Below are 26,512 nucleotides of genomic sequence, written 5' to 3'. Positions count from 1 at the left end.
AGAGCTAAATGTGCCTCCACCCAGCACATTGTTATTTAAATGACAGATTCGGTAAGTTGGAGGAGACATGAAAAATGTTCAGCCTAGGAAATGGATCTGCTTGTGCACTCCCATCTACAGAAGCACCATTAATAATGTTATATAATGAGGAGACAGGTGCAACAACAGCTCTCTGCTCACCTCCCAAATGGAGACGAGAGGTGGACCGCCCATAGAGGCTGTGTGGCTGCTGGCAGGCAGCTCAGAATGACTCTTCCTCCTGCAATGTCTCCTCATTTATGTCCAAGAGACATCTGTGATATATTGCCATATCAACGTAATAAATCACACGCTCATTCTCAGTTAGGTTCTGGATTTAAACCATCCGCATCAGAGCTCTGAAATGGATACTGGTGTAAGGTTAAAACTGTACGTTTAGCAGAGACAGATAAAGAAAGTCGTGAGGCTATGGGTTCACCACATGCTTACCCTGTGAGTGGTATCTGAACGTATCTTCTCAAAAATCAAATAGAAAGTATAGGCTACTCATTGAAATAAATCCCTCTCTTTTGCTCTCTTGCTCTCCCTCCTCAACGTTCCAAAGTCTGCACACACCAAAAAAACATTTTTTTGTTTCTCTTATCATGGCAAATTGGCTGGTGATAATGCAATAATATTGGATCAGCACAGCACCAGACAATTTGCCATGCTAGACATGACATGGTAGATGTCCATATATGGATATCTAATCTACCATGCTGAAGGTGTGTTGTGTTGCATTCAGATGAATGATCTAAGCAGTTTGCGCATGTTCCAAACCAATATACTCGCTCTAATAGAAGGGAAATACTGCGCTGGGGGAATGTGCTAAGCATTAGACCAGTTAGAACTTGTTTAAGGTGCAATCGACTTCTGATTTTTCTCACTCCACCGAGGATAGCAATGCACTACAATTGTGCCTATACCCACACCTCTTTTTAAGACCACCACACACCCATAGGCAGCGCACAGATAGGTTCACATCAATACACTTGCACAACGGGAGTGCTGGGTGTGAAAACGACAACTGCATCAGTTGTAAACCAGCAGTGACAATTGCGCTGCCCTCCACCAATTTGTGCGGGATGCAAGATAGGGCTCTTAAAGCCATTACACACTGACACGTGTCATCAAACGCACCCATTGTTCGTAACAAATGCACACGACAAATCCTTTTTGAAGCATTGATACTCGGCACAGATCACCAAAAGACAATGATAGGCTAGCCTGTTACAACAGGTTCAAGTTCAATAACGCAGTCGAAGTGCATGTGGAATGGAGAAAGAGAAGATGGCCCAAAACTTGTATTTATTTATATAATAACTACAGGTGCCACTGCCAATACTCACAGGCCCCTTTTCCACCGGCTGGGAACCGGTTCAGTTCTTTTTGGTTCTTAGTCCATGAGCCAGCTCCAAAATTGGAACGTTAATTGTAAATTGAGTGCGCAAAACCATACCATTAAAATACATATTAAATTGTTATCACCATGAAACTTCCCCAGTTGATTACTTACACAAAGACAATGTTACATATGCAAATATGCAAAAAACCGCCATGCGTTGCATTCACCAACGGCAACAATCACACTCCCAAGTCCAACTAATCAGTCTTCAGACACGAGACCAGAGTTACTAACGCTCATGTTAGTCTTATGTTTTATTATGCATTATTATGCTAAGTTACTAGGCATTATGGTCTATGTAAAACCACCTGTGTGCATGGTAAAGCTATTATCTTGATGATTCCCCTTTCTCGTCCACATATGTAAACGTAACAAACACTGACACACATGGACACACATTCACATTGGCCCAATACAATAGTGTCCTCCACCAGCAGCTCCCACTCCTCCTCACTCTCCTGTCTGCTGTGAAGTAGCCGGTTCAGGCCCATAATGTGTGTAAATCAGCATGGAGACCAGCATCTGTAAGCATCTCTAACCCTATCCTGGGGCTTACCTCTCTGTGACAGATGTTCCACGCTGCTGGGTTGATATGGACACATTAAAGACCAGCTGGCGAATCATTTCCCCTTCAGGAATAATGCATGCGCTTGATTTCTGACTAATTTCTTACCACAATGTTGAGTGCAGGGGAAATACTCTATACATGCTAATTTAGCCAATATTCTTGTATACGTTCAAAACCATCAAGCATCAACATCTCATCCACACTCAAGCGACGTTATATTTGTCCGTGAGCAGACAGAGGTAGCCGTGCGTCCCATGGAGAGTGGATAGACATTCTATTTGGATCAAATAGTAATCTCAGCAAGGCAGATGGCTTCTTGGTTAGAGTGGGTGACAATATTATCACACGAAAAGATGAAATTACCTACCTAGGTTCCATCCTGGAGGCAAATCTATCCGGTGATATAATGGCCACCAACGTAATCAAAAAGGTCAAACAAAGAACAAGATTCCTATTTCCTATACAGGATCTCCTCACTGGTCAACAAAAACACCTTGAAGACCCTAACAGGAGCCCTCGTACAAGGTTCCTTTGACTATGCTTGCACCTCCTGGTAGGTACCACAGCACCTCTAAGGTCCTTAAAACAAGGCTCCAGACTTCCCAAAACAAATTGGTCAGGCTACTACTTGGCCTCACTCCCCGAACCCACCTCACCCCTGCCCACTTTGACATGCTGGAATGGCTTAGGGTCAACGACAGAGTACAGCACCTTGCAATGCAGGGTCTGGTCCACAAGATTCACTACACCACCAAGATACCCATGTACCTGTCTAAATACTTCCTTAATGTCAACGAAGTCCACACCCACAACACCAGAGGGAGTTCAACAAACCATGTGCAACCCAGATTTGGCATAAACAAGGGACTAAATTATTTTCGCTCCTATGCCACCAAAATGTGGAACGCCCTACCAACAGTCATTAAGACATGCAAATCCCTTGATTCCTTCAAAACTGCTCCCAAAGGGCACCTACTGTACGGACGGCTGCAATTCGAAACTGGCCCCCGTAAAATCTGAATCCCCCCCCACCCCTATTCCCCCTCACTGTTTCTTTTCCCTTTTTACCTCCTATGGTGATTTCCTGTTTTGACTATATAGTTGTGTATATTTGTGCGTCTCTAAATGTTTTGATTAATTGAAAATGGTGGGCCCTATTGTAAACAAGTGTAATAGCCTTTATGGTGTCGTCCACTCACAGTTAACAGTTTTTGTTTTGAGTTGTGATTGAAATGTACTGTAATTCTGCAAACTGTTAATACATCAATCAATCAATCAATCAATCAATCAAGGGACCCTAGGATACTGACGTCCCAAATACAGAAAAGGTAACCGAGGATCCCGAAAGCGGCAGGGGTAAAATGTCTGCCCACAACCACAGAGACTAGCGGTTTGAATTCTCCATGCATTAGCCACTCCTACAGGTTGGTCAGGGTGCTGTTCAGCAAAGAGTTGAACTAAGAAGGACCTTGCTGTTACCAATGAAATATCGAACGGATGCCCGGGACCTTTCAATTGCATTCTTACCTCCAGGACAGGTGCCTCTTACTCCATTTGTTCTGAGGAGTCAGACTTCGCCGTCTGCGGCCTCTCATGGCCTCAGGCTCGGACACATCGGGCAGGGAACACCTGGGCGTCTTCATTAGACCCAGCGTAGCTTGGTCTGGAACGGAACGGAAATTAACAGATGTATCACTTTCAGCCACGCTCTCTGCACGATATAAACAAACAAACAGATGGAAATTATTCAAGTCAGTTAACTCACAAATACAGAATATGTTGAGCAGGAATGTACAAATCATACAGTACATACATCCAGTTGTAGTGCTGTACCACGGCATTAGTCAGTCTTGTGTAGTTATAGACAAGCAGAGACCTCTGCCTACTGATCTCATCTGGTCACTGACTTCTAAATTCAACACATGGACTACACTGGCTAAACAATACTAATACTAATACTAACAACTGCATTGCAGAACCAATGTGAAGGCTTCAGGGTGGTCCTTCATTATTGGAATTCTGATATTATTTTCAAGGCAGTGGACGTAGGTTTGCACACAGAATATAACTTCCTAATTTCTTATACTTCCGGGCCCCTTCCCTACTTCCTTCACAGGTGTTATTGATGATACTAATGAAGGCTCTGTTCCATTCTGGTTAAACAGAGTCAGGTGCTGCTATTGTGCATGTTGGCTCACTGGAAACACTCTGCTACACCACTGGGGTCTCAAAGTGTCCTTGAGTGGGTTACAAATGGCCCCATATGGGTGTACCCTAAGGGTCCATTTGGTTCCATTTGTACACTATCAGAGTTATGGGGGTCCTTGAAATTAAAAACTTTGAGAACCACTGTACACTAAATGGAACAGAGCCTGAATTAGTTAGCCTGGTTTCCAGCCCACGGACCCCGCCCACTCCACTGAGCGCACTGTTCAGAGTCTGACATTCAGGCTAGTGTCATCGTCGGTCACCAGACACATCAGTAGCCGGAGATGTCTGAGTGTCTGGCTATGCGAGACTATACTCCTGCCTGCATGCCCATGCCCCCCCCACACACACACACACACACACACACACACACACACACACACACGCACACACACACAGTGACATACCCAAGATGCCAGTCTCCTGCAGGCCTCCAAACCTCTGCATGGCTTTGATGGCCGTGGACAGAGCCTCCTTGGTCTGAAGCTGGCCATTCACTGGGTCAGACGGGGGGAGGTAACCAAACTTGCTCAGCCAATCCTGGAAGAGACACAGTTGACACAGGCGAGTGTTAAAACTGTCATTCCCAACATTCATTTCAAGGTATTCCAAGCCTCCCGGAGGAATGACACCTGCTGATGTGCTGAGTCTTTGTGGATCCTGTTCTGTGGTATTCAAAGTGGGGGCCGCCAAGTGGGTGCAATTGGAAATGAGGGGGAAACAAATGAACAAATAAGCACAAAACATAATACAATCATGCACATGTGCACGCGTGCGCACACACACACACACACACACACACACACACACACACACACACACTATAAATTTGATACAAATTTTCCAATTAAAAAGAGCAAAAATGTTGCAATGTGATGTGTTGTACGTGAGCTTGTGGATCAGCTATTTAAACTATTAGTTCGGGAGTTGGGAGGGACACACTCTGGATATTTGGCGGTCATAGCCTAGGCATGGAAAGGTTTGGGAAACCCTGCTGTACAGTAAGTGATCTTGAATGACTAACCTATTGAAGCTTGGGTCACTTTGCCTGGACACGGGGACAAACATGTATTACAGAACAGCTCTTTCTTAGGTAGGCTACATTATTGCGACATCATCAACTGTCGCCCGCCATGTATTTCTCAGAAAACGTTTGACTGTGAACTGCCCTCTAGTCACTAGAGAGAGGGCAGTTCAGGGTCAAAAGTTTTCTGAGAAAAATTGCCCATTGCCCAATATATCCACTAGTCTAGTGGACATATTGGGCAATTTCTCTCAGAAAACGTTTGACTCTGAACTGCCCTCTAGTGGACATATTGAGCAATGCCCATCCACAGGGCACAATGATGCTGTCAATGGATGCTTTGTTGAATATGACAATGATGTGAATCACAATGCTATGACCTCCAGAGTCGAGAGTCACCAGATCTCATCTCAATTAAACATCTACAGTATAGGAGATTTAGGAATGTCTCACTCCTTCTCCGCTCGCCCTATTGGCTCCCAGTTACTGCTCGCACATGCTGGCCTACAAAGCAACCAAAGGCAGGACACTTTATTTTTTTATTTTTTCATTTAATTTGTCACCCATCTTTGTGTGTGTGTCTGCTCCAGTATATTTCCCTGCTCTGCAGCGGGAGTCTAAAGCTGTCTGGAGGATATGTGTGTACGGCGCTAATCTCACAAACCACTGGACCGATCAGTGTCAAATATCTCGTGCACACTGCCAGTAGGCCACAACCTGACAGTGTGTCGCGGTTCCAATCCCCAACCTGACAACCTTTGCTGCATGTCACTCACTCCCCATCTCTCTTCCTATTTCCTGTCAGTCTATTATGTCTATAAAACCCGAAATCTTGCCCAAATTTGGAATCATAATGGATTTGTCATAGTCAACTATCATAACAGATGACTGACATGACATCACAGGCTGGTCACGTGAGGTCGGGATGAGGTCCACATTGTCATTGGAGCCACGCGTTGATTCCATTATTTCCGCTTTCTCTTTCTTCTCTCCCTCACTCCCTCAGACCGTTCCCCTCGCTCTCGCCGCTCCATTTGTTCATTTTCCCGCTCTTCCCTTATCAAACTGCTGCATCTCTTCTATTTCTGTCCGGATGCCCTCTCTCTCTCTAGCTTTGTTGTCCCCCTCTTCCTCCTTACCGGCCCATCCTCCTAGATCAAATGGCCGTTCAGTCGTGATTGGTTTTAAATGGGTTTCTGATCGTCACTGAGAGCTGAGTGACTCAGATCGATGGGAAGGATCTCCTCCTCTATGAACAACAATGGGACATTCCATTAGCTAAATAACCTTTGCTCTCACAAAGAACTCCATTCACTGATATGGCCTTGTCCACCCGTAGCACTGATGACCCTGCTTGGGGCTTGACGGGAAAAAAAAAAAAAAGGGTCAAAAAGGAATTGGAATCAACTAAATGAATGAGGGGACAAATCAATCTCCTGAGAAAAGCCTTTCCAAATGCGACACTGGGGATGGATCACAGGCAATCTGTAGGAAGTTACATTGAAGTTAAATTGAAATGCCATATCGAAAGTTTGTGGGATGGCTTTAAAGTGAGCCGTGAGAAAGGTTTGTATGGGTGTTGTAAATAAACAAATGGAAAAAAGAAAATCCAGATGTGGCACTTCTGGTGTCAGTGATAATTGTCCTGCCCCTGTCCGTTCATCTGTGTGTGCGTCTGTCTGTCATTCTGTATGTCTGTCTGACACACTGACACACTGTCTGGCTACGATTTCCATCCGAACCTTGCAGGAGGGGCCCGATTGCTGTGACAACTTTACACGCAGCATCACAGTAGGACAAGGATGAACCTCCATATGACCATCGGTCTCAAGGTGGCACTACAACAGCCCAATACACATTTGGACCAATAACTCTTGAATCATAGCGGTAGTGATACTATCAAATCTTTTTTTTCCTGGATTTTGTCCAAAACCCACACAAGTTTATTCATGTACTTGAATGAACTGCTCCACCTCTAGTGGAAACACAAATGTTAACAGTTCACATGAGCCTGGCTCAAAGACGTGGGCCTCGTTTGACCTCAGAACTATCATGGAAAGGAGCCTAAAATCTATGAGGCCAAGCACAAAAGTTCTTAAATACACCATATTTATGCTGCTCAATTTGTCCTGAAGCAGGTTTTCGATTCATTTTGAAACTGGTTTTGAATAAAGTTGACATTGGCACTGACCTACAGTAGCATGCATTACGCTTTAGGCCATAATGTTGAAATTTGTTTTCTTAAGTGTTTCTTGAATAAAAAACTGGTACACATTATCTGTGCAAAAAACTTTATTACGATTCACTATATTTCACGCACGCACGCACAGAGTAACAGGGGGGAAAAGTGGACATAAAGTGTCCGCTATGTGTAAGTATAGAATATTATGCAATAATGTCATCAAACCGGCTGATTCAGAGGTCTGACAACAACAGCAATATCAGCAGTTCATTCTGGTGTTGCTGATCGGACAAAGTAGGGTCAGAAGTTACCTCTGGAATTCTAGGCAGTGTATTGCTGAGATGGGAGTTCTGTGGATCTGGGAGAGCCTCAAGGCCCAGCAGTCATCACACAAGACCACAATGCCTTCCACTGACTTTTGGATAGAAATGAAACAGACTCCAGTGTGTGAATTACATCTGAATTATTTGTATTACTTCAACTCTTTCAGGTATGCATGAAAAAGGCTGCATATCATGACATAAAATGTCATTAAACTTGTCATAACTTTAAAGCCCAAACCACACCAATGGGTCACCATGCAACGAGACGCATGTACACTCATGTGGTTGCAAGCAACCATTGAATTGAACCAATTAAATCACTTGTGACCTTGTGACAAATAATAGTCAACTTAAAATTTGTAATCGTGACTCTTACTGTTACTATACTTCCTCCATAACCTCCAAAAAACTCAATCGCATCACAATCCGACAATTATCTGAACGTCTCGCAATTCACCAAACAGCACCTCCTCTTGTTACTCGGCCACCTCAATTCACCAAACAGCACCTCTTCTTGTTAAGGCTCATACATAGTCTGGATTTTCGGTGGTGGGGTGACCATCGAACTACAAGATGACGTCACGAGACGCGGTGAAGAGCAAACCACCGCCACCGCTCCAGCCCTTCTCTCTGTTTTTACTCACCACCGCTCAACGTTATTTCAGCTCCGGTGGTCAGCTCACCACCGGAGCGGTGGTCACCTCACCACCGAAGATCCAGACTATGAATAGGCCTTTCCTCGGCCACCTCAATTCACCAAACAGCACCTCCCCTTGTTACTCTGCCACCTCAATTCACCAAACAGCACCTCATCTTGTTACTCGGCCACCTCAATTGTGTCATGCATATCATATCCCAAGGTCGTTACTTCATCTCCAATGTCCTTTCTGCTCTGAATTCGTGCACCTTCAAATACATAATTCAACCTCAATCGACACCTCAATAATTTTCAGTTAGTCAATGCAACAGTCAATTCCGAATAATTCCCGTTTTCCATTTCAGCCCCACTATCTAGTCAACCATATCCAATCCAAAATGTATAAATACTAAATAGTCAATGAATAAACCATATCCAAAACAAGCACAACAAAGCAAGCTCTATAAAGTAACTAATGTTTTCAAATAATTGTAGTGGAGTAAAAGTACAATATTTGCCTCTGAGATGTAGTAGAGTAGAAGTAAAATAACTGAAAATAAGAGTTATTCCAGTAAAGTAAAAAATACCTCAAAAATGTACTTGAATAAACTGCTCCACCTCTAGTGGAAACACAAATGTAAACACCACCTGCGAGCAGTGAGTTGTTTACTAATTGATTGCTCCCATTAAAATAAAAGATTAAAACGTTAACATTATTAGCTACACAGTAGCAGAGTTGAACTAACAGTCACAGGATGTCCCTGTGCATTTTACCCACATGAAACCTAGCGTCCCTATTTTTGGCATGTAATGACAGAAGGACATTTGGTCGAAGTAGACGAACATTCGTGGTGCATTGCATTGCGTTGTGTCACGTTGTGAGGGATTTCGTGTGGTGAGAAAAACCGAAGGGACCAAGGACCAAGTCCCTGGGGGACTTCGGTAAACCAAGTATACACGGTGGGTTTTAGTGGGTGATGCGTGGGTCAGGTTTTTGTTATGAAAATGTCTAGACTTGGCTCAGCCTGCCCCACAGGTAACAGGATGGCCTGCGCATCACTAATATGTACCCACAGGAACCACCACTGTTGGATTGCTGATTTATCTACTATAAACTCCCTCCTCTCTTAATAATGTTGTAGCAGCACAGAGAAAGGCTGAAACACACAGAATATATTCTCTGCAAATACGGGCTGTATCATAAATATAGTTTTTATCTGTAGACTATGATAATCATCAACAATTACCTGAAATGTAGTCAGTGTTCCTTTAAGAATAAGGATTTCCTTTACTTCTTTTCTAATAGAACAAGGACAGGATGCTGTGAAAATAGAGGACAAATGGAACGTGAGCTGTTTGTAGGCACAAGAGAAACAAGCTAAGAATACCCATCTCCAAGGACCCCACAGGACTATAACCATTCCCTCAGTACTTCCAGGTCAAAGTTCAATATGTGATGAGTATGGGGAGAGTGGACATTGGAGAAGAATGATGTAATGATGGACATGCAACGGTCATGTTGTCAGAGGCAGGGGGAGATAGCCTCGCGTTGCGATACTAATATACCACTGCGCTCCGCCTCGGGGCAAGGGCACATGCATATGCAATAGGGGCGGGTGAAGTGTGGCTGCGCCAGGCTAAGGGGGAGACATAACCGGGGAAAGTGTTGATGATTAAACAGACATAGCTGTAGTGTCAGGGGTAATTCTGAGCGCTGTGATCTTTGTGCTTCGCTGTATGACTTGTCGCATGCCGAAAATAGCAAATCTACATGCTCCCAATGCATCGCATCTGTGACACGAGCTTGTAGAATATATCCGCTATTTTCTGCTTGCGACACCGTCACCGCAAACAAAGTATGAATTGGGCTTGAAGGGGTTTTGTCTTGGCTCAAATCGTTGGTCTGAGCAAGCCATTAGTTTGTCAGAAAGGATATTGTCAGATATACAGGGATGGATGTTGTTGGTGGTATGAATGTTTAGCTCAGTGTAGAATTCCCTGTCGAAGGCAGTTGGCAATGCATGGTGTGCACAGCATACAGGCCTGAGCCTCGACTGCATGCTGCATGCCTCTCACTGTCCCACTGAGAGACTGTAACAAACACACACACGCACTATCTGTCTCTATAATGCTTAAAGCTACGATCTGTACGTTTTTTAATGTCCTGTCCCGATGGAGAGAGGCAATTGCGATGATGTCCGAACTACAATTCAATCTACTTGGCCATCTGCTTCTGCTTATTGAAAGTCGTCAACCAGTAGGTGTTGTATACCCGACACCAGGGTCTGAATAGCAGAGTGGGAAGACCATCTCCAACCACTACAGATGTGATAGTGTTGTTTTAAAATGCCAGCATACATCAGGATGTTTTTTTAAGGTGAAAGCTTCCAGCCCTAAAAACAAGACAAATTGAAAGCTTCGACGCCGATTCACGAGTCAGTGATTCATGAATGGTGGAGCTCAAGCACATGGCTTTGAAGGGAGCAGATCTACAAGCTGCAATGCGTTGTGGGCTTGTAGATCAAGATCAGATTGATATAAAATAGCAAAGAAACAGATTTTTTTTAAATAAAAAGAAAAAATGCCATCGAACTAAGCTTTGAATATTCAAATTTTTAGTGTCAGCCCTACAATACTGTATTTGTTAAAATATAATATAATTAAAAGAAGCCCCTGATAATATCTTTAACGTGTGTAATCCTACGGTGCTGTCGACTGGAGCTGACAGGGAAAAAGGACTTCAAAATAGTCCATTAGTTGCAGTCCTACAAGAAACTAAAACAATATTCAGTTTCTCTGTCCCACCCCCTCCCACTTATTCCACAGCTGCACATCCATCCTGGATATACTTCATAATAGTGGAATTCTCTACTAGGAGAGCAAGATTTGTTTTCTTCTTTTTCCTTTGCTATTTTCGAGAAAGTATCTGACGCAGAGGGACGTACCCTCTGCGTCAGATTATAGTCAGTTCATATACATCATCACACACACAACAGGTCTTCTCAGAGGGAACTGACCCTCTTTCTGATTCAGTGTATCGTTGCGGTTGTATCTCCATATTTCAACTTAATTTATTTTTTAGTAACAGAAATCTACAAGCTCATAATGTGGCTCATAGTGACGGGTTGTGGATAGATATTCTATTTTTGAAAAAATGTTGAAAGCTAAAGTCATAAATTCTGTCTATGGATTTTATCAATATTTAACCAATGAAAAACAAGCTTGTGGATGCATTGGAACACAGGTTTTTTTTTTGCAATAGCAACAGCTACATAGATTTTATTTTTTGCAATAGCAACAGCTAGTCCAGAAGGAGAAGAAGTGAATGGCTGAGAAGAACAGATCCTCGGTTTACGAGGCTGCCATGATGATACAAGATATATATCACCCCAACACCGACCATATGGGTAACACTCCTGCCCTCAAAGGAACCCCCTGCTCACTATTGAAACGGCCAGGTGTTTGCATGCGCGGCACGTGCACATATGTACATGTATGCACGTTGTGCGCACAAAAATGCACGCATGTTCTCACTCGCACAAAGACGCACAGCGCCGACATTAAAGGTTGTCAGCTGTCGGCTGTCACCCTGCTATTTCCACGGCAACCTCTCTGCGAAGCCGAATGTGTTGTGCCCCCGTGCACATGATCCCCTCTGTCCCACAATGCCCCTCTCTGTGTCCCCCTGAAGACCAGCTGCTCAGAGTCCTTCATCTCCAGCCTTATTGACAGGAAATGAGTCATCAGGAGACATTTAACCCCTGTGAACTCCCTGTCTTTTCCAGAAAGCTATGAAGCACCGCAGACCACCGCGAGAGTCTCTGCACTGATCTAACATTCCACCCCACAGGGACAACAGTATGAACTCACTCGGCCCAAAAGAACAGCAGCACAAGCTAAAAGAGGGCAAGTTTCAATGTACAAGGATAATTCATAAGATAGTTGCATTGTAGCAATTGTCTTCCAAATCCCATCATTCTTAGTAAGAGTAATCATAATCAGGCAATGAAAATTGCCCAGTAAAACCAGGAATAAGCATCCGTATGCGAGCTTTCTTGTGCATCTGCTATTTTTGAACATTTTTGAAAAATAAAACAAACAATTACCTAATGAACAGATTACATATTTGGAAACCCTTTAAAGCCATTTTTAATCATTAATCAGTTTGATTCTTGGTGTAGTTACTGTATAAGTGCCTTGTAGAGCAGTACTTCCACCCCTCCTTTTTTCCCTCTATATCCAATCTCTTCACCGAAAATAGCTCACAACTTGACGCATTGTGAGTTGTAGATCTGCTATTTTCGCTGAATGTTCACAGCCGAACCTCTAGTACGACTTAAATCCTGTGCATTTCTTTTGGTTTCTGAAAGATTATTTGCTCTCAGCCAAGGACTTATTTTAAGACATGTAGGTAGGACAAAGAGGAGATAGGGTGAAAAACAGAGACAACCACAGCTTTGCTAGTTCAAGAGAGAACATCTGGGTGGTGTAGAGGTAAAATCATCATCCACAACCACAGACCCAACATATAAATGGATGAAGTGGTTAAAACGATTGTAATAGTATATTAACTAATTTAGCTGGGGAGCCCCTGGAACCCCTCCAAGGACAACACTTTGAGAACCACCGATGCGTCTAGTGACTCATACAGGTTGGTTGGGTGGTTGAGTGCCTGTTCGTCATGGAGGGGATCATGGTAATGGACAGGTAGTGTATTCATGCCCAAGGTGTTACAGGTGCTTTCATCATCAGAAACAAAACAACGAAATAAGACATGTTAGCCCTCCCAGGCCGACCGGGGAGGTTGGCAGCGACAAGGACCGCAGGAGTCATGAAGTCAAGTCATGAAGTCAAGAAGTGACTATGAAAAAACAAAACAAAAAACAATCGAGCCACAGTCAAGGAAGATGGAAATTGGGAGAAATTGACAACACCCAAAACCGGGAACCACCAAGGATGTAGAAGACATTTTTAGAATCTGATCTCAGGTCAAAATGGGTGCTAGATGAGGCAAGCTGGGTGCAATAGCGAACAAGGTGACATATTGTATTATATCTCCCATATAGTGGGAGAGCTGTTTGATGTGGTGCCGCATATACCAGCTCAGGGTTAACGAGGTGATAAATATGAGACTCTCCTCCTGAATCATCATCATGAAGATGCATTTAATGGAACACAAAACCGGGAGCTGGATCAGCAGGCAGTAATACACGGGAATAAATCGTGGTCTACGTATATCCAAACTGTCAGAGGTGATGTGTGTGATGCATATTACCTCACTTCTTGTCAGTGCTCAAAATGATTGATCAATGATTTGCTCTGTCTGCCCTTGTGAACGTCAACTTGCAACCACAACGTCATCATTGAATCATGAATGATGGTATTTGACCCATTTGGGTTTTTTCAAAGGCCAATGCCGATAATTACAGAGCAGGAACGATAGATGGCCGATAGATAATGCCAATAATATTATTGTTCAATGCTTTTTTGTCTGATAATATATCAAAAAATATGTACTACACACACAATGGCTGAACCATATCAATGAACATTTATTTAACAATAATGTCTGCTTTGTCTGTTTGCTTAGATCTGCACTCTGTATGTAGGGTACTTGCTTTGCGCGCTTGGCTTATTGAAGCACAGGCAGGCAGGCAGACAGGTAGGCAGGCAGGTAGGCAGACAGACAAATAGGCAGACGTGCAGAGGGAGAGAGACAAACATCTCCCTTAGGCCCATAATGTTTATTCTTAAAGCCAAGTGTCTGTCACACACACACACACACACACACACACACACACACACACACACACACACACACACACACACACACACACACACACACACACACACACACACACACACACACACACACACACACACACACACACACACACACACACACACACACACACACACACACACACACACACACACACACACACACACACACACACACACACACACACACACACACACACACACACACACACACACTTCTAAAGCTAATTGGGCGTATATGTTGCGTTCAAAGTTAAGCCTGCTTAAAAGGTTGTTACACAAACATTTTGCTATCCGAAGGAACAAGATGCCCTCTGCATGGCTTGTTAGTGCATGTGATACTGTACGTTGAATATGTAAATCCAACATACAGCGGTGCTGTGTATGCAGTATGCAAATACAGAAGCATACGTTAACCTGCGGGTCATGAATAATCCAAAATCGACACGCGTGCGCTCGTGCGTGCGCAGTTATACGTGACCACGCATACCTGAATATGCCATGATACCCGTGCTAATACACAGCAACAGGGATCCACATTTGAGAGTGCACAGTGCAATATTCGGTGTTAGCTTAACTCCTTCCTCACAGGTTTATTTGGTTCCATGTGTACACAGTACACTGTCAGACTTAAACTAAGACAGAGGATTTAACCATGTGTAAGCAGGAGAAATGAGGCAGGAGAAAGGAAACCCAGTGAGTGAGTAGCATCTGTATTCTTTCATGGATGGAGCTGAAGAGTGTTTGGTATAAAAAGTACTCAAATGTTTTACTTAAGTAAAAGTATCAATACTGCAATAGTAGTGCTCTGTTACTGCAATAGAGTCCGGAATTCCGGAATGTAGTTGAGTAAAAGTACAACAGTATAACTATTGACATAAAGAAAACCTACGTAAAGTACGAAAAGTAAAAGTACTCATTATGCAAAATGTCCCATTTCATATTTTCAAATGTATACAAATCTTTAGAAAATAGCAGATCTACACAAGCCCAAAATGCGTCACATTGAGAGGCATTGTGAGCTTGGAGATTGGTGTGACGCATTGTGAGCTTGTAGATCGGCTATTTCAGACAAGTTCAGAACATGGACAGTTCAAAGTTGATGTGGTTCAGAGGGTGGACAGAGCTCACCTGTCCAGCACTACTCATACTCAGCACCATGGACAGCTCCACTCTGCTCAAACCTACTGTATAGTATAGACTAGCACCGAAGTCTGACGTCAATATCGGTAGAGGGCGCAAATACACGGGTTCATGTACTTTTTAATTGCATTGTAATCCCCATAGGGGGATTTTAGATCGCCTCATATAAGAACTGTGTTTGAACAATAAACATGTCGCCCCGGGCCATTTCACTCATATGGATATGAAGAATCAACTGACTGAGAGAAAACACTATTGTTACCGCTACTGAATTAGTCACATTTTCGCTCGAAACAGACTGTATCATATATGAGTGACTGTCTGTCGCAAACGATACAGAGACACCTCCCTGACAATAACGCAGAGACAGCTTGTTTATTTTTGGACCACAATGCTTTTAATATGGAACGATTTTAAGATGACCCCATGTTATTCTACATAGAGAAATTACTTCCGTGAACCAGGGGATGAGCGAGTGACGTCAGGGCTTCGGCGCTCTATAGTGTGTATTGTGAATTATATTTTCATGGATTTGTCTAAAGACATAAGCTTCTGCTTAAAATGTAATTTCATCAAATAATTTTGTTTAGCCCATTACATTTGTTCTTATTGATTTTGTACGGCTGTTATAAATGGTATTAATCTTTTATTTAGAATTTCTATACGTTTATCATTTGGTGTGTGGTAGTTTGAAGTACACATCATTTGAACACACGAGTGCCACTGCATAAGGCCAAGACCACCACTACTCTGTCATCATAAAACTGTACTACAAATATATATGATGTGTTTATGATGAAGCAGCTGCTGCGGCTTTCTTTTCTTACTGATATAAAGGAAGTGATTATAGTAGACCTGATAAAACTAAGCTTTTGAGTCAAAAAGCCATTTCTTTCAGATCATTCTGATAGCTAAAGGCCCAAATTGCCCCCCTCTGTTGTTGGCCAGCTAGGGGACACAGCAGCAAGGGTCAGCAGTGATCCTTCAAAAAGGTTCCAATTGTCAGACCGAGTTCCCTCACGGCAACAACGGGCAGCCTCCTCATTTAACAACAACAAATGATTCGTAGCCTGCGAGCCACTTCAGGCGAATACTCTTGAGGTGTACACGACTACACGCATTGCTATGTGTGTGTGCGTGTGCGTGTGTGTGTGTGTTTGTGTGTGTGTGTGTATGTGACATGCGGATACACCTGTAAAGCATTTGGCCAATTTGGCGGTCTATTGAAGCTCACCTCGATCACTCGTTGTTTCTCTGGCGGTCAGTGTCACTGAAGGTTTTTTGTGTGCTATAGTTTGCTCCTCCGCCACCCCAGCGGCCTCTACTTCCTTACATGAAAGATGGAGTGCCATGACCCCCCCCCCCCACCCCATAATCATCAGGTACTACTACTATGATTATACTAGGAGGTTTTTCAAAAAAGTATACAGAAAGTATTAAAATGACGTTTTAAATAATGTGTCCACACTCCACTCCACACCCACCATGGTTTTCACCTTAGCACCACCCACCTGAAATTAAGCCTCGCTCACAGCTGTTGGTATGATAATGGGGGAGGAGTTAGGGTTATTATCATGACACTAAAGTGGTGTATTTCGATTGGGCTTTTGACTCAAAGGCTTTCGGATTTCAGGAAGAAACCAAGAATACACAGGGAAGACATATTTGAATATTATAACCATACAGTACCTGGGGGTCTATTAGAGTAATGTTAACTCCATAGACACATGCATACAAAACAGGAAAAACCCCGGCACTGCATCGTTAAGCGTTCCGTTCCCCCTGAGGGGGTTGTATATCCCCCTGCTCTTACATGTTTCCTACTAGTGTGCTGAGCAGGGAGTAATACTGTATATAGCAGACCCTGAACACCAAGATCAAATAAATATAATATTCACACTTTACATTTTTATAAATAAAACGTTTTCAATCTATTCATGGGTTATCTGACTGAACTGGATTATGAGTTCTCCATGTGGAAAATGCTGCTGCCACGAAAATACACACCGGCAGGCAGACTATATCCCTAATGCGAAGCACTGTGGCATGCAGTAAAGGCTTATATTGTTGCATGCAATCCAATGCCAGGTGATATTTTGTGTCATGCATTTCTATCATATCAAATTAATGTATAGGTCTATATACTATTATATACCCATCTGATGTTAAGAAATGAAGGCCTTTTTTTCTATTGGTGTCAGATTCAATTTAAACTGACAGCCATGAGTGAGAAAGAGACATAGCAGTGAGTTCCAGACCAGTAGACAGGTGCAGCACACACACCGTAGATGATGCACAAAGATTATGAAGTGATATATCCTCCTGTCTGTCTTTCTCTTTGTGCTCTATATCCATATGGCTCGTGGCAGAGCAAACAAAACAAGCACCGTTTGATCAATAATGCACCGTTTACGATTCAACACCAACCAACATTATGCAATACGCATTTCTGGAGGGTTCATCAGTCATCTCACAAACACTACCCAATTCCACGGTTGAGTAAACCCCCCCCCCCCCCCCCCCCCACACACACACACACACACACACACACCCACCCCGCCGCTCTGGGGCTCAGTTGGTAAAGCGGCTGCCTGGGAATCAGAAAGTCCCCGGTTTGATCCTTGGCTCTTCCAGGCTTCATCTCGAAGTACCCTTGGGCAAGCCGCTTAACCCCCATCTGCTCCGCCGTGTGCTCACAAGAGCAGCATACCATACTGGGTCAAATGCAGAAAAGTTAATTGCACTTGTGGGATCAGTAATCCTTGTGTGTACCTGCTTTAGGGATACATTAGAGGTATACTAAGCTACATATGTTTTTGTACACCACTACCGGCATGGAGTGCATGTAGGTCTGCTGAAGGTTATCGTTTAGTTTTTGGAGATCAAAATATGTTGAGAAATGTTTGTTGTACAAAATGTAGGGATGCTCCGATCAGGTATTTTGGGACTGATCACCGATTGTTTTTCTCATGATCGGCCGATACCGATAGGTCCGATACCTATCATATAATAATTGTTTTCCAAAAAATGTCAAAACCAACGTCAAAACTGTTTCTGTGTGTGGGGAGGAAAGGGAGAATGTTTAGGCCCGTCACAAAAATGCAAAATTATATTATACTCTATATCGGATTGACATTTATACCACTAAAATGGTGTAAAAGGTCAGTTTCTCCAGATAAATTGCAGATCACAGATAGGGTAAATGCTGATTACCGATCAGAGTGAATATCGGTCCATATGACTCAGCAATGGTCTAAAAGAGTTATCTTCTCATTTTAAATTCAAGAAGTTTCATTCAAACCATTTCACATTATCAAGACATCCAGAACATCAGCGATTCATCCAGATTTGTATTCATACCTCATGCATGAGTGAGTTCACTTTAAAGACAACGTTATCGTCTCCATCCAGGCCAAAGGCTTTGCCGGAAGTTATCACCACTGTCTGTCTGTCCGTCTGTCTGTGTACAGCTAATCTCTGGTACCGTTGGCCTGATTGGCATGGCACTGTGCATGCCCAATGGCCCCCTGGAGGGGCCATTGGCCTGTTATAGCGCCACCAGGAGGCTGATTTTTGCATTTTTATATTACTCCTACAGATTGTGTCCAAACATCACGCCAATCGGTACACAATATGTCTATAATTATGAGATGAAGAGGGATCTGTGCGATTTTCCATATTCCATCCTGATTGGCTGAGTTTGGCTTACAAAGTTTGCAGGATTGGACCGTTTTGAACAAAATCATGAATCATAAAGGCAGCATCCAATTGCTGCGAAACATTTCTGGCCCACGATAAGATACCTGCCCTGGCAGAGACCTGCTTTTAATGGAGTTGGAACAACTGAAGTTCAGGAGTGAAAACCACCCCCTGATTACAACCTCTCTCATTGAGTCCTCATGCCAATCAGTGAAGCATACCCAGCCATATCTTCCAATCAGTGTGCTCAGTATCTCACGCAATGAAAATTTTACCCTGCTACAGCTAACCACAACCCACCTGCACACATTTGACCCATTCATTCCTCGTGTTTTAAGCACAAATCTGTAACTACTGTACGTCCACAACTGAGCTCTTTATTACTCCATCCATGATCAAACTACTATTCCCAACCATATCTTTGGTAAGGTCCATTTCTACAGTGGAGGTCATAAATGTAAACTGCTGTTTGTATTATGAGTACAAGCACACAAAGCGCAATATTATAACAAGGTATAAGCGACAACTATTTCCCGAAACAAGATATTTTTTTCACCTCAAATAAAATCATCATCCTGTATGAATGACATCACCAAAATAAAAATTTAATAACCACGACCCAATTTCAAGTCGACGTTTACCTGGTAATATCCTGGTTTCTTTGAAGCACTAAATTGCTTTCTTTGTGCTCCATTTATGGGACCATTTACCTTTATTTTTATTATTATTATTATTATTTTTTTACTAGGACCTTGCCTAAGTCAAAGGCAGATAGTCGCCACAGAGCCTGGTTCTGCTCTAAGTTTCCTCCCATTAAAGGGACATTTTTCCTTGCCGCTGTTGCCAAATGCTTGCTCAAGGGGAGAAAATGTTGAGTCTCCACTCTGTGCTGTATACTGTATGGAAAAGGGTCTGACAACTTGTTGTGATTTGGCACTATAATAAAATTGAATTGTATGACAGACAGACAGACAGACAGACAGAGACACACACACACACACACACACACCCCTTTTAAGCGATCTGTGTCGAAGTGTCCCTGAGCAAGACGCTTAACCCCTAACTGCTCCCCAGGCACTGTAATGGCACTTTCCCACTGCTGCTAAAGGATGGGTAAAATACAGAGGACACATTTTACATACAGTATGTGCAAACGTACTGTGACAGAACATACCCCAAAGGGGTGGGGACCATATTATCACACACACATTGCTTCCATTATTCACATTTAATAAGCCCTGACTGAGACATTACATTCACCACTAAGAACTTCATACGAGCGAGACTACGTGAATTCATGTTCCCTTGAGTGGACGAGAGAGAAGACATGTACGTTTCCATGAGACCAGAGGCTATGTTTGGGGCATCTGAGCCGATCAATTATTGAAATGGAGGGGCATGCTGTCATATCTGGGACAAGATTTCAGATTTCCATCTACTGAATGGGTGTGGTGTGGGTGTGTGATGGGTCTGCACTCTTCTCTAGGTCTCCTCTGCCCCAGTGTTACTTTCTAAGGCACTTCTAGATGGACGTGTCCAAAAATCACACAAACCCGCTTTATGTATGTTTGACTTGTTTGTCAGTTCTAGGAACATTTCACACAAAAAAAAATAGATTGACGCAAACTGTATTCAGGAGCACTTGTGCGAACAACACTGAAGCATTAAACAACATGGCCCGCTGGACTAAGAGTGTTGTCCTGTTGTTAGCCCAACAGCTATTTCTCAAAGCTAAGCTAATCCCGCTCAGAGCTAAGGCACCTGACAGCAGAGAAAAATAAATGCTCCTTTGGCACGATTTACCCCATGTGGGTTAAGTTATTCTAACAAAAAAGCTTGTGTTCCCATTATTCATGGAATACGAATATATCACTGCACTGTTGTGATGAAAAGAGAGCTGAGCCAGAAGGCAAAGCTCTCTGTCTACCGAGCACATGAATGTGGGTCATGACCGAAAGAATAAGGTCGCAAATACAAGCGGACGAAATGAGTTTTCTTCGACGGGTGGCTGGCTCCCTTAGAGATAGGGTGAGACGTTCAGTCACGCGAGAGAGACTCGGAGTAGAGTCGCCACTTCTGAGCCAGCTTAGGTGGTTCGGGTATCTGGTTAGGATGCCTCTCGGGCGTCTCCCTAGGGAGGTCCTTGAGACACGTCCCACTGGGAGGAGACCCCGGGGCAGACCAATGGTGCAGTTGGAGGAATCACATGGCAACTCACTGGCCTTTGAACGCCTCGGGATCCCCCAGGAGGAAGTTACTAAGGTGGCTCTGGAGAGGGAAGTCTGGAGCTCTCTGGTGGAACTGTTGCCCCCGCGACACGACTACGGATAAGCGGTTGAAGATGGATGGATGGATGGATGGACGATTTTATCAAAGTTGGACACAGCCTTTCTCATCTCTCCCCACCCGGCACACAGTTGACTGCGCTTCAAGCCTGTTTCACAGAAATGGGGTTGTGTCTCAAACCTTCAGAGTGCATTATTATTTTAGGCCATGTACTGTATGATTTTTTTTTCAGAGGTTCTTGCATCCTTCCAAGCAATAAATCATTGAGAAAAGATTGCATTCTTGGATACTGCTACAGTATTAGACAGTTTTATCTGCTCATCTTTTAGGCTGGTTTTACAAGATGAAACTTTCACACTTAAGATTGCAGCTTGAATCGTATAGTTGAAACAAGTTACACATTGTGTACTCTGCAATGCACTTGAAACTTAAAGGTGTCCAGGAGTCAAAGTATCCCAAAGTAATCCAAGTAATCGAAGTATTCCGAACGCTGTAGATCCTCTCTTTGTTAAATAAAGTAGTCCAAAAAGTTATAAAACAAAAAGGCAATGCATTGCTCACTGGAAAAAAAGTATATCCTGCTTACCCAAACTTTAAGTCAGGAGTCCTCCGCTGGTTCCTCTGTTCACAAGTTCTGATTTGTTTGTTCAGAGCAGAAAGCCTCAGAAATGATTTGTTTGTTCAGAGCACCAAGCCTCAGGAATGTCCCACCAAACTTTTCTGATTCCCCTACCCAAAGCTCTTCGGTCAAACTACGTATCGGTTTGAGTTAAGTTCTGATATTGTTTTAGTATTGGCTTGAAAAGAGTGTGTTTGACAAACAAGTGACAACCATCACATGGCAAACACTCTTCTAACTGCCCCAAAATGGAACCCAGGCTCGGCGCCTCACTTCCTGTTCTTTTATAGCTTCCTGGCAGTTAACTTCCTGGAATCGGAACTATTCCTGGAACTATTGCTCACATTTTTCCCCCCCACAGCTCCCCCTACATGTGATCAATCTGGATGACCATGGTTCAACTACACAAAACACAATATATTCTCTGTACACTACATTGCAGGGTTAAATATTCAACCATAGTTTAACCAATATATTCCCTTGTTATCCCCCAGTATGTCTCATGATCTTTCAATACTCATACCAGGACAGGAAATACATTATTTCACAAATGTATGTGGCAGTGTCACACACTGACCGCTCTCTTCTCATTTTAAGATTAGTCAATACCAGAAGTAAGAATTGTACAATACCACATGTGAACTATCAACCAATGAGAAATAATAGATAAAAATACAAATACAAATGTAGCTCCGTGATCCAGATAGATCACATTAAGTAGTGAGAAAAGGATGTAAAAAAGTCTAGCATTAGAGGGGTATGTTTAATTTGTGTGTGTTGCATAAGACTGATAAGCCTTAAAACCCTTTTATGTAAGTCCTGCTAAATGTTGTGGGTAGGAAATGAGACACATTGGATGCATTTTGGCCTGATAGGCCTTCCTAAATGCTGAGAAAACCCTAAAAGTGTGACTTGTCTGTCATGTGAAAAGGACATTCATTGTGTGCTGGCTAAATAATAATACAAAACCTAGCGTCACCAGGCTTTCCTTCTCGGAGGAAAGCCTGTTCTACTAAATCGCTGTGTGAAAGCGGCGTAGTTTAGCTGATGACTACAACATGACGTAACAAATATCATCCGCTCCCGACCGGGTCATAAACCAGAATGAATGCTGCCCAGGCGACTACCTGACTTGTTCATTGTTTGACTTTAGCACTTTGCTGTATTGAACTTTTTCACCCTAGCCACCGACGCATGCAATCCAGTAGCCATACACTGTACCACTGGATGCTGTGTGTGCGTGTGCGTGTGTATGTGTGTGTGTGTGTGTGTGTGTGTGTGTGTGTGTGTGTGTGTGTGTGTGTGTGTGTGTGTGTGTGTGTGTGTGTGTGTGTGTATGACAGGCAAGATTAAAACGAGGCCGGTAAGTGAATCATTTAATCCCTGGCTTAGAGACAGATGGTTGTAAAGAGAGAACTGAGAGAATGTCTGCTCTACCCTGGGGAGAGAGAGAGAAAGAGAGCGTTTGGGGGGGGGGGGGGAGTGGAGAGTGGAGGGAGAGAGAGCGAAAGAGAGAGGGAGGAGACAGAGAGTTGTTGAGAGAGAAGAGGAGAGAAGGATGGAAAAGAGATGAAGAGAGAGAGATGGAGCAGGAGAGAGAGAGATGGAGAGAGAGATGGGTTAAGAAGAGGGAGAGGAAGAAGTGGATGGAAAAGAGAGAGAGAAGAGTGAGGTTGAGAGAGAGAGAGAGAGAGAGGGGGGGGGTAAAAGAGACATAGGAATAGACAGATTACAGGTACAGTGAGAAACTTAAACAGAGATCAGAGATGTAGCTCTTTTTACACATGAAAATTAAAGGAGCACTCAGGACATTAGAGAGAGAGTTAGGAGGCTCAAAGCAAAAGGTGTAAACTAGAAAAAGTGTGTGTGTGTGTGTGTGTGTGTGTGTGTGTGTGTGTGTGTGTGTGTGTGTGTGTGTGTGTGTGTGTGTGTGTGTGTGTGTGTGTGTGTGTGCGTGTGTGCATGTAGGCTTTCATGTCATGCCAAGAACTGGAATAGAACCAGTCTGATCCTTGCAGTCGTTACACTGGTGAAGAGGAAGTGTATATTTCGGGTGCATGCCTTCCAGTTCTGTCCTTGACCCCACCGCCTATAAATGTGTCAATCATTTATGTGTAATGGGCTTATGATTTAAAATGAGGCGTTTCAACTGACTAAAGGAGAGAGCGATAGATGTAGGCAGAGAATGTCAGCCGTTATGAGTAAAAGAACTCAACTCAAATTAAAACATAAACAAACCGGTAGCTGTGGCGCCTGTTTAGAAACACATCATGTACACAGTAAAATCCTCAATTTTGAGTTATGCATTTGTAAGTCTGAGAGGGTACAAATGCAACAAAATGGACCTGGAAGGGTCCGCTTGGTTACATTAGGCTCTCAAGAGTTAGAATCTGGATTATTTTATTTGCATATGATTTCTTAAACGATGTTTAATGTACAGTATGTGGCAGAAGAAGTGCCTCCACTGAGATAGAACTCAGCCAGACTTCCTTTGATGTTGCGTCTCTGTGTGGGTGACTGTGGGTGGTGTAACGTGGCGCCCTGCCAAAGGCCACAAACACAATTACTGAATCAAGCTCATGTGGCCACTGTCCCACCGTGAGATTCATTCCATATGTCACAAAGAAAAGAGAGATGAACGCAAACAAAAGAAACAACAACAGCACCACCACACACCCGCATGCACTAGACTTATTTAAACACAGACCTACTTCAGTAGTACAATCCACCCGGAGTCTTGCCAACCAGATTTGTTCTCTCTGCCAGGGATAATCATTAACTTGTGAGTGAACTGAGCGTGTGTGTGTGTGTGTGTGTGTGTGTGTGTGTGTGTGTGTGTGTGTGTGTGTACTTCTTTGTTAAAACAGAATGTGGAGGCTTTGAATGAAAAGAGCTTCTTGGTTGCCTTGGGTTGCATTATGTGAGATGGAATGAGAGATTGTATCATGCAGATGGCAAGAAGTAATACTCATTTCATGAGTATGCATGTGTGCATAATGGATATTTGTCCTTGACTGTAATTGATTCAACAGCTAAGATCATGGCATAGCTAGCTTGTGCTGCTATAGTGCACATTGTCACTCACTGCACAATGTGAAGTTGTATTTACTTGGGACCCTGAGTGACAACATGCATGAGTAATGGTGGAAACTGTCAGCCCCCTGAGCACGCACTAGTGCTGTCAAAATTGCTCAAATCGATTTTAGAACATTCCTTAAAAATAAAGAATAGAAAACACGTAGTTTCAATCGATACATTGTTACAATATATAAAAATACAATAACTATCCCACAAAAAGTGGTTGATGGTTATTATTATTATTGATAGTTGCAGACCTACAGGCTATAACATCTTGTCCGGACGAGATATTATCTTGTCCGGACGAGATCATTTATTTTTCTTACCTTGGCCACTCAGTACTATACTGTACAACCAAGCTTAACATTGTTTTTTGCTGCATTGTGTTTACTTTGTGTGGATTATCTTGTTCGAGGGGCATCAAACGAATCAATTTCATCGATTATAATATTATATATATATATATTTTAGATTAAAAAAAATCACATTTAAAAAATGCAGGAAAGAAGCGGATCTACAAGCTCACAACGCATTGCTATGCGACACATTGTGAGCTGTAGATTGGGTAGAATTTTGTGATACACTGTCATACAATGAAGAATCGAAAATCGATAATCAATAGTTGCGGCCCTATAGATCTTCTAATGAAAATGGTGAACCTCTTCCCACACAAGACACAAGCAAGGCTTTTAGTTTAGTTTCATGTTCTCGCACGCACACGTGCGTTACACCCTCAGGCGCTTATCAAACACAACATCACCTACCAGAGTGTACCTTTCCCAGAACAAGGTCGACAAGAGCAATGAATGAAGAACAAGAAAGAAAGCAAGTAATATGTTTTCACAGCCTCTCGGTTGTGAAAACAGCATGGCAACAGCAGGCGATGCTCTCCGACTGTGACATGAGCCAAGGGTCACACAGCAGTGGGTCCGGAGACCCCCAGGGGTCCTTGGGGGGGTTCCAAGGGGTCCCCAGCTAAATTTGTTATTAGTATAACACCCGGGATTCGAACCCGGGTCTCCCGTGTGGAAAGCCAACATCTAAAAGGGAATTCCCTATAGCTCGGTGGATATATTAGACTTTTAATTAAAACCCTATATACTTCAATGAACAGGGTCCCCCAGGGGTCTGTAGTTTGTCTTGGGGCCTCTCCTTTTTTCTCTCTACATGCACCAAATATCTTTGCCAATATTACCAACCTACAAGCTTACGACAAGCTAGCTAGGAGCTCTCTACATTGCACTGCGACAAGTTGTGAGTTCGGAGATTCTACTGTATGTTAGCCTATATTCGAATATTTGCCTATTATCACAAGTTGAAGACATTTCCAGGATAAGGACGCTAGTATTAACACCCAGGATGTTACTGTGTGTACAGATGTATTAGCAGGGCTAGAGAGTGGGTGAAGTGCCGAGGCTTGGGGCGATGCAAGAAGAGCAATGGTACTGAAGGTAGTGTTAACGCTCGTTCGCAGTTAGAATGACCTTCTCAGAGTGTGTTGCACCCCCTCGGAAAATGCAAAGTTGCAGAAGCTGTCATTA

At 43.1% G+C, this 26,512-nt stretch overlaps 1 protein-coding gene across 1 annotated transcript in view; it reads right to left on the bottom strand.

Moving 5' to 3' along the window:
• Nucleotides 1-26,512, bottom strand: part of LOC308309957 (matrix metalloproteinase-17-like) — a 77,056-nt gene that overhangs the window by 32,132 nt on the left and 18,412 nt on the right. The window contains exons 3-4 of the mRNA XM_080755963.1: nt 4,607-4,739; nt 3,519-3,654 (exon numbers count right to left, since the gene is read on the bottom strand). Of these exons, the coding sequence (XP_080612089.1) occupies nt 3,519-3,654; nt 4,607-4,739 (269 nt within the window). The remainder of the gene's footprint in view (nt 1-3,518; nt 3,655-4,606; nt 4,740-26,512) is intronic.

Source organism: Protomyctophum bolini (assembly GCF_963924005.1).
Source record: "Protomyctophum bolini genome assembly, chromosome: 22".
NCBI classification, from domain to species: Eukaryota; Metazoa; Chordata; class Actinopteri; order Myctophiformes; family Myctophidae; genus Protomyctophum; species Protomyctophum bolini.
The sequence above is the reverse complement of the archived record's forward strand: the minus strand, read 5'-3'. Positions and strand labels throughout refer to the sequence as shown.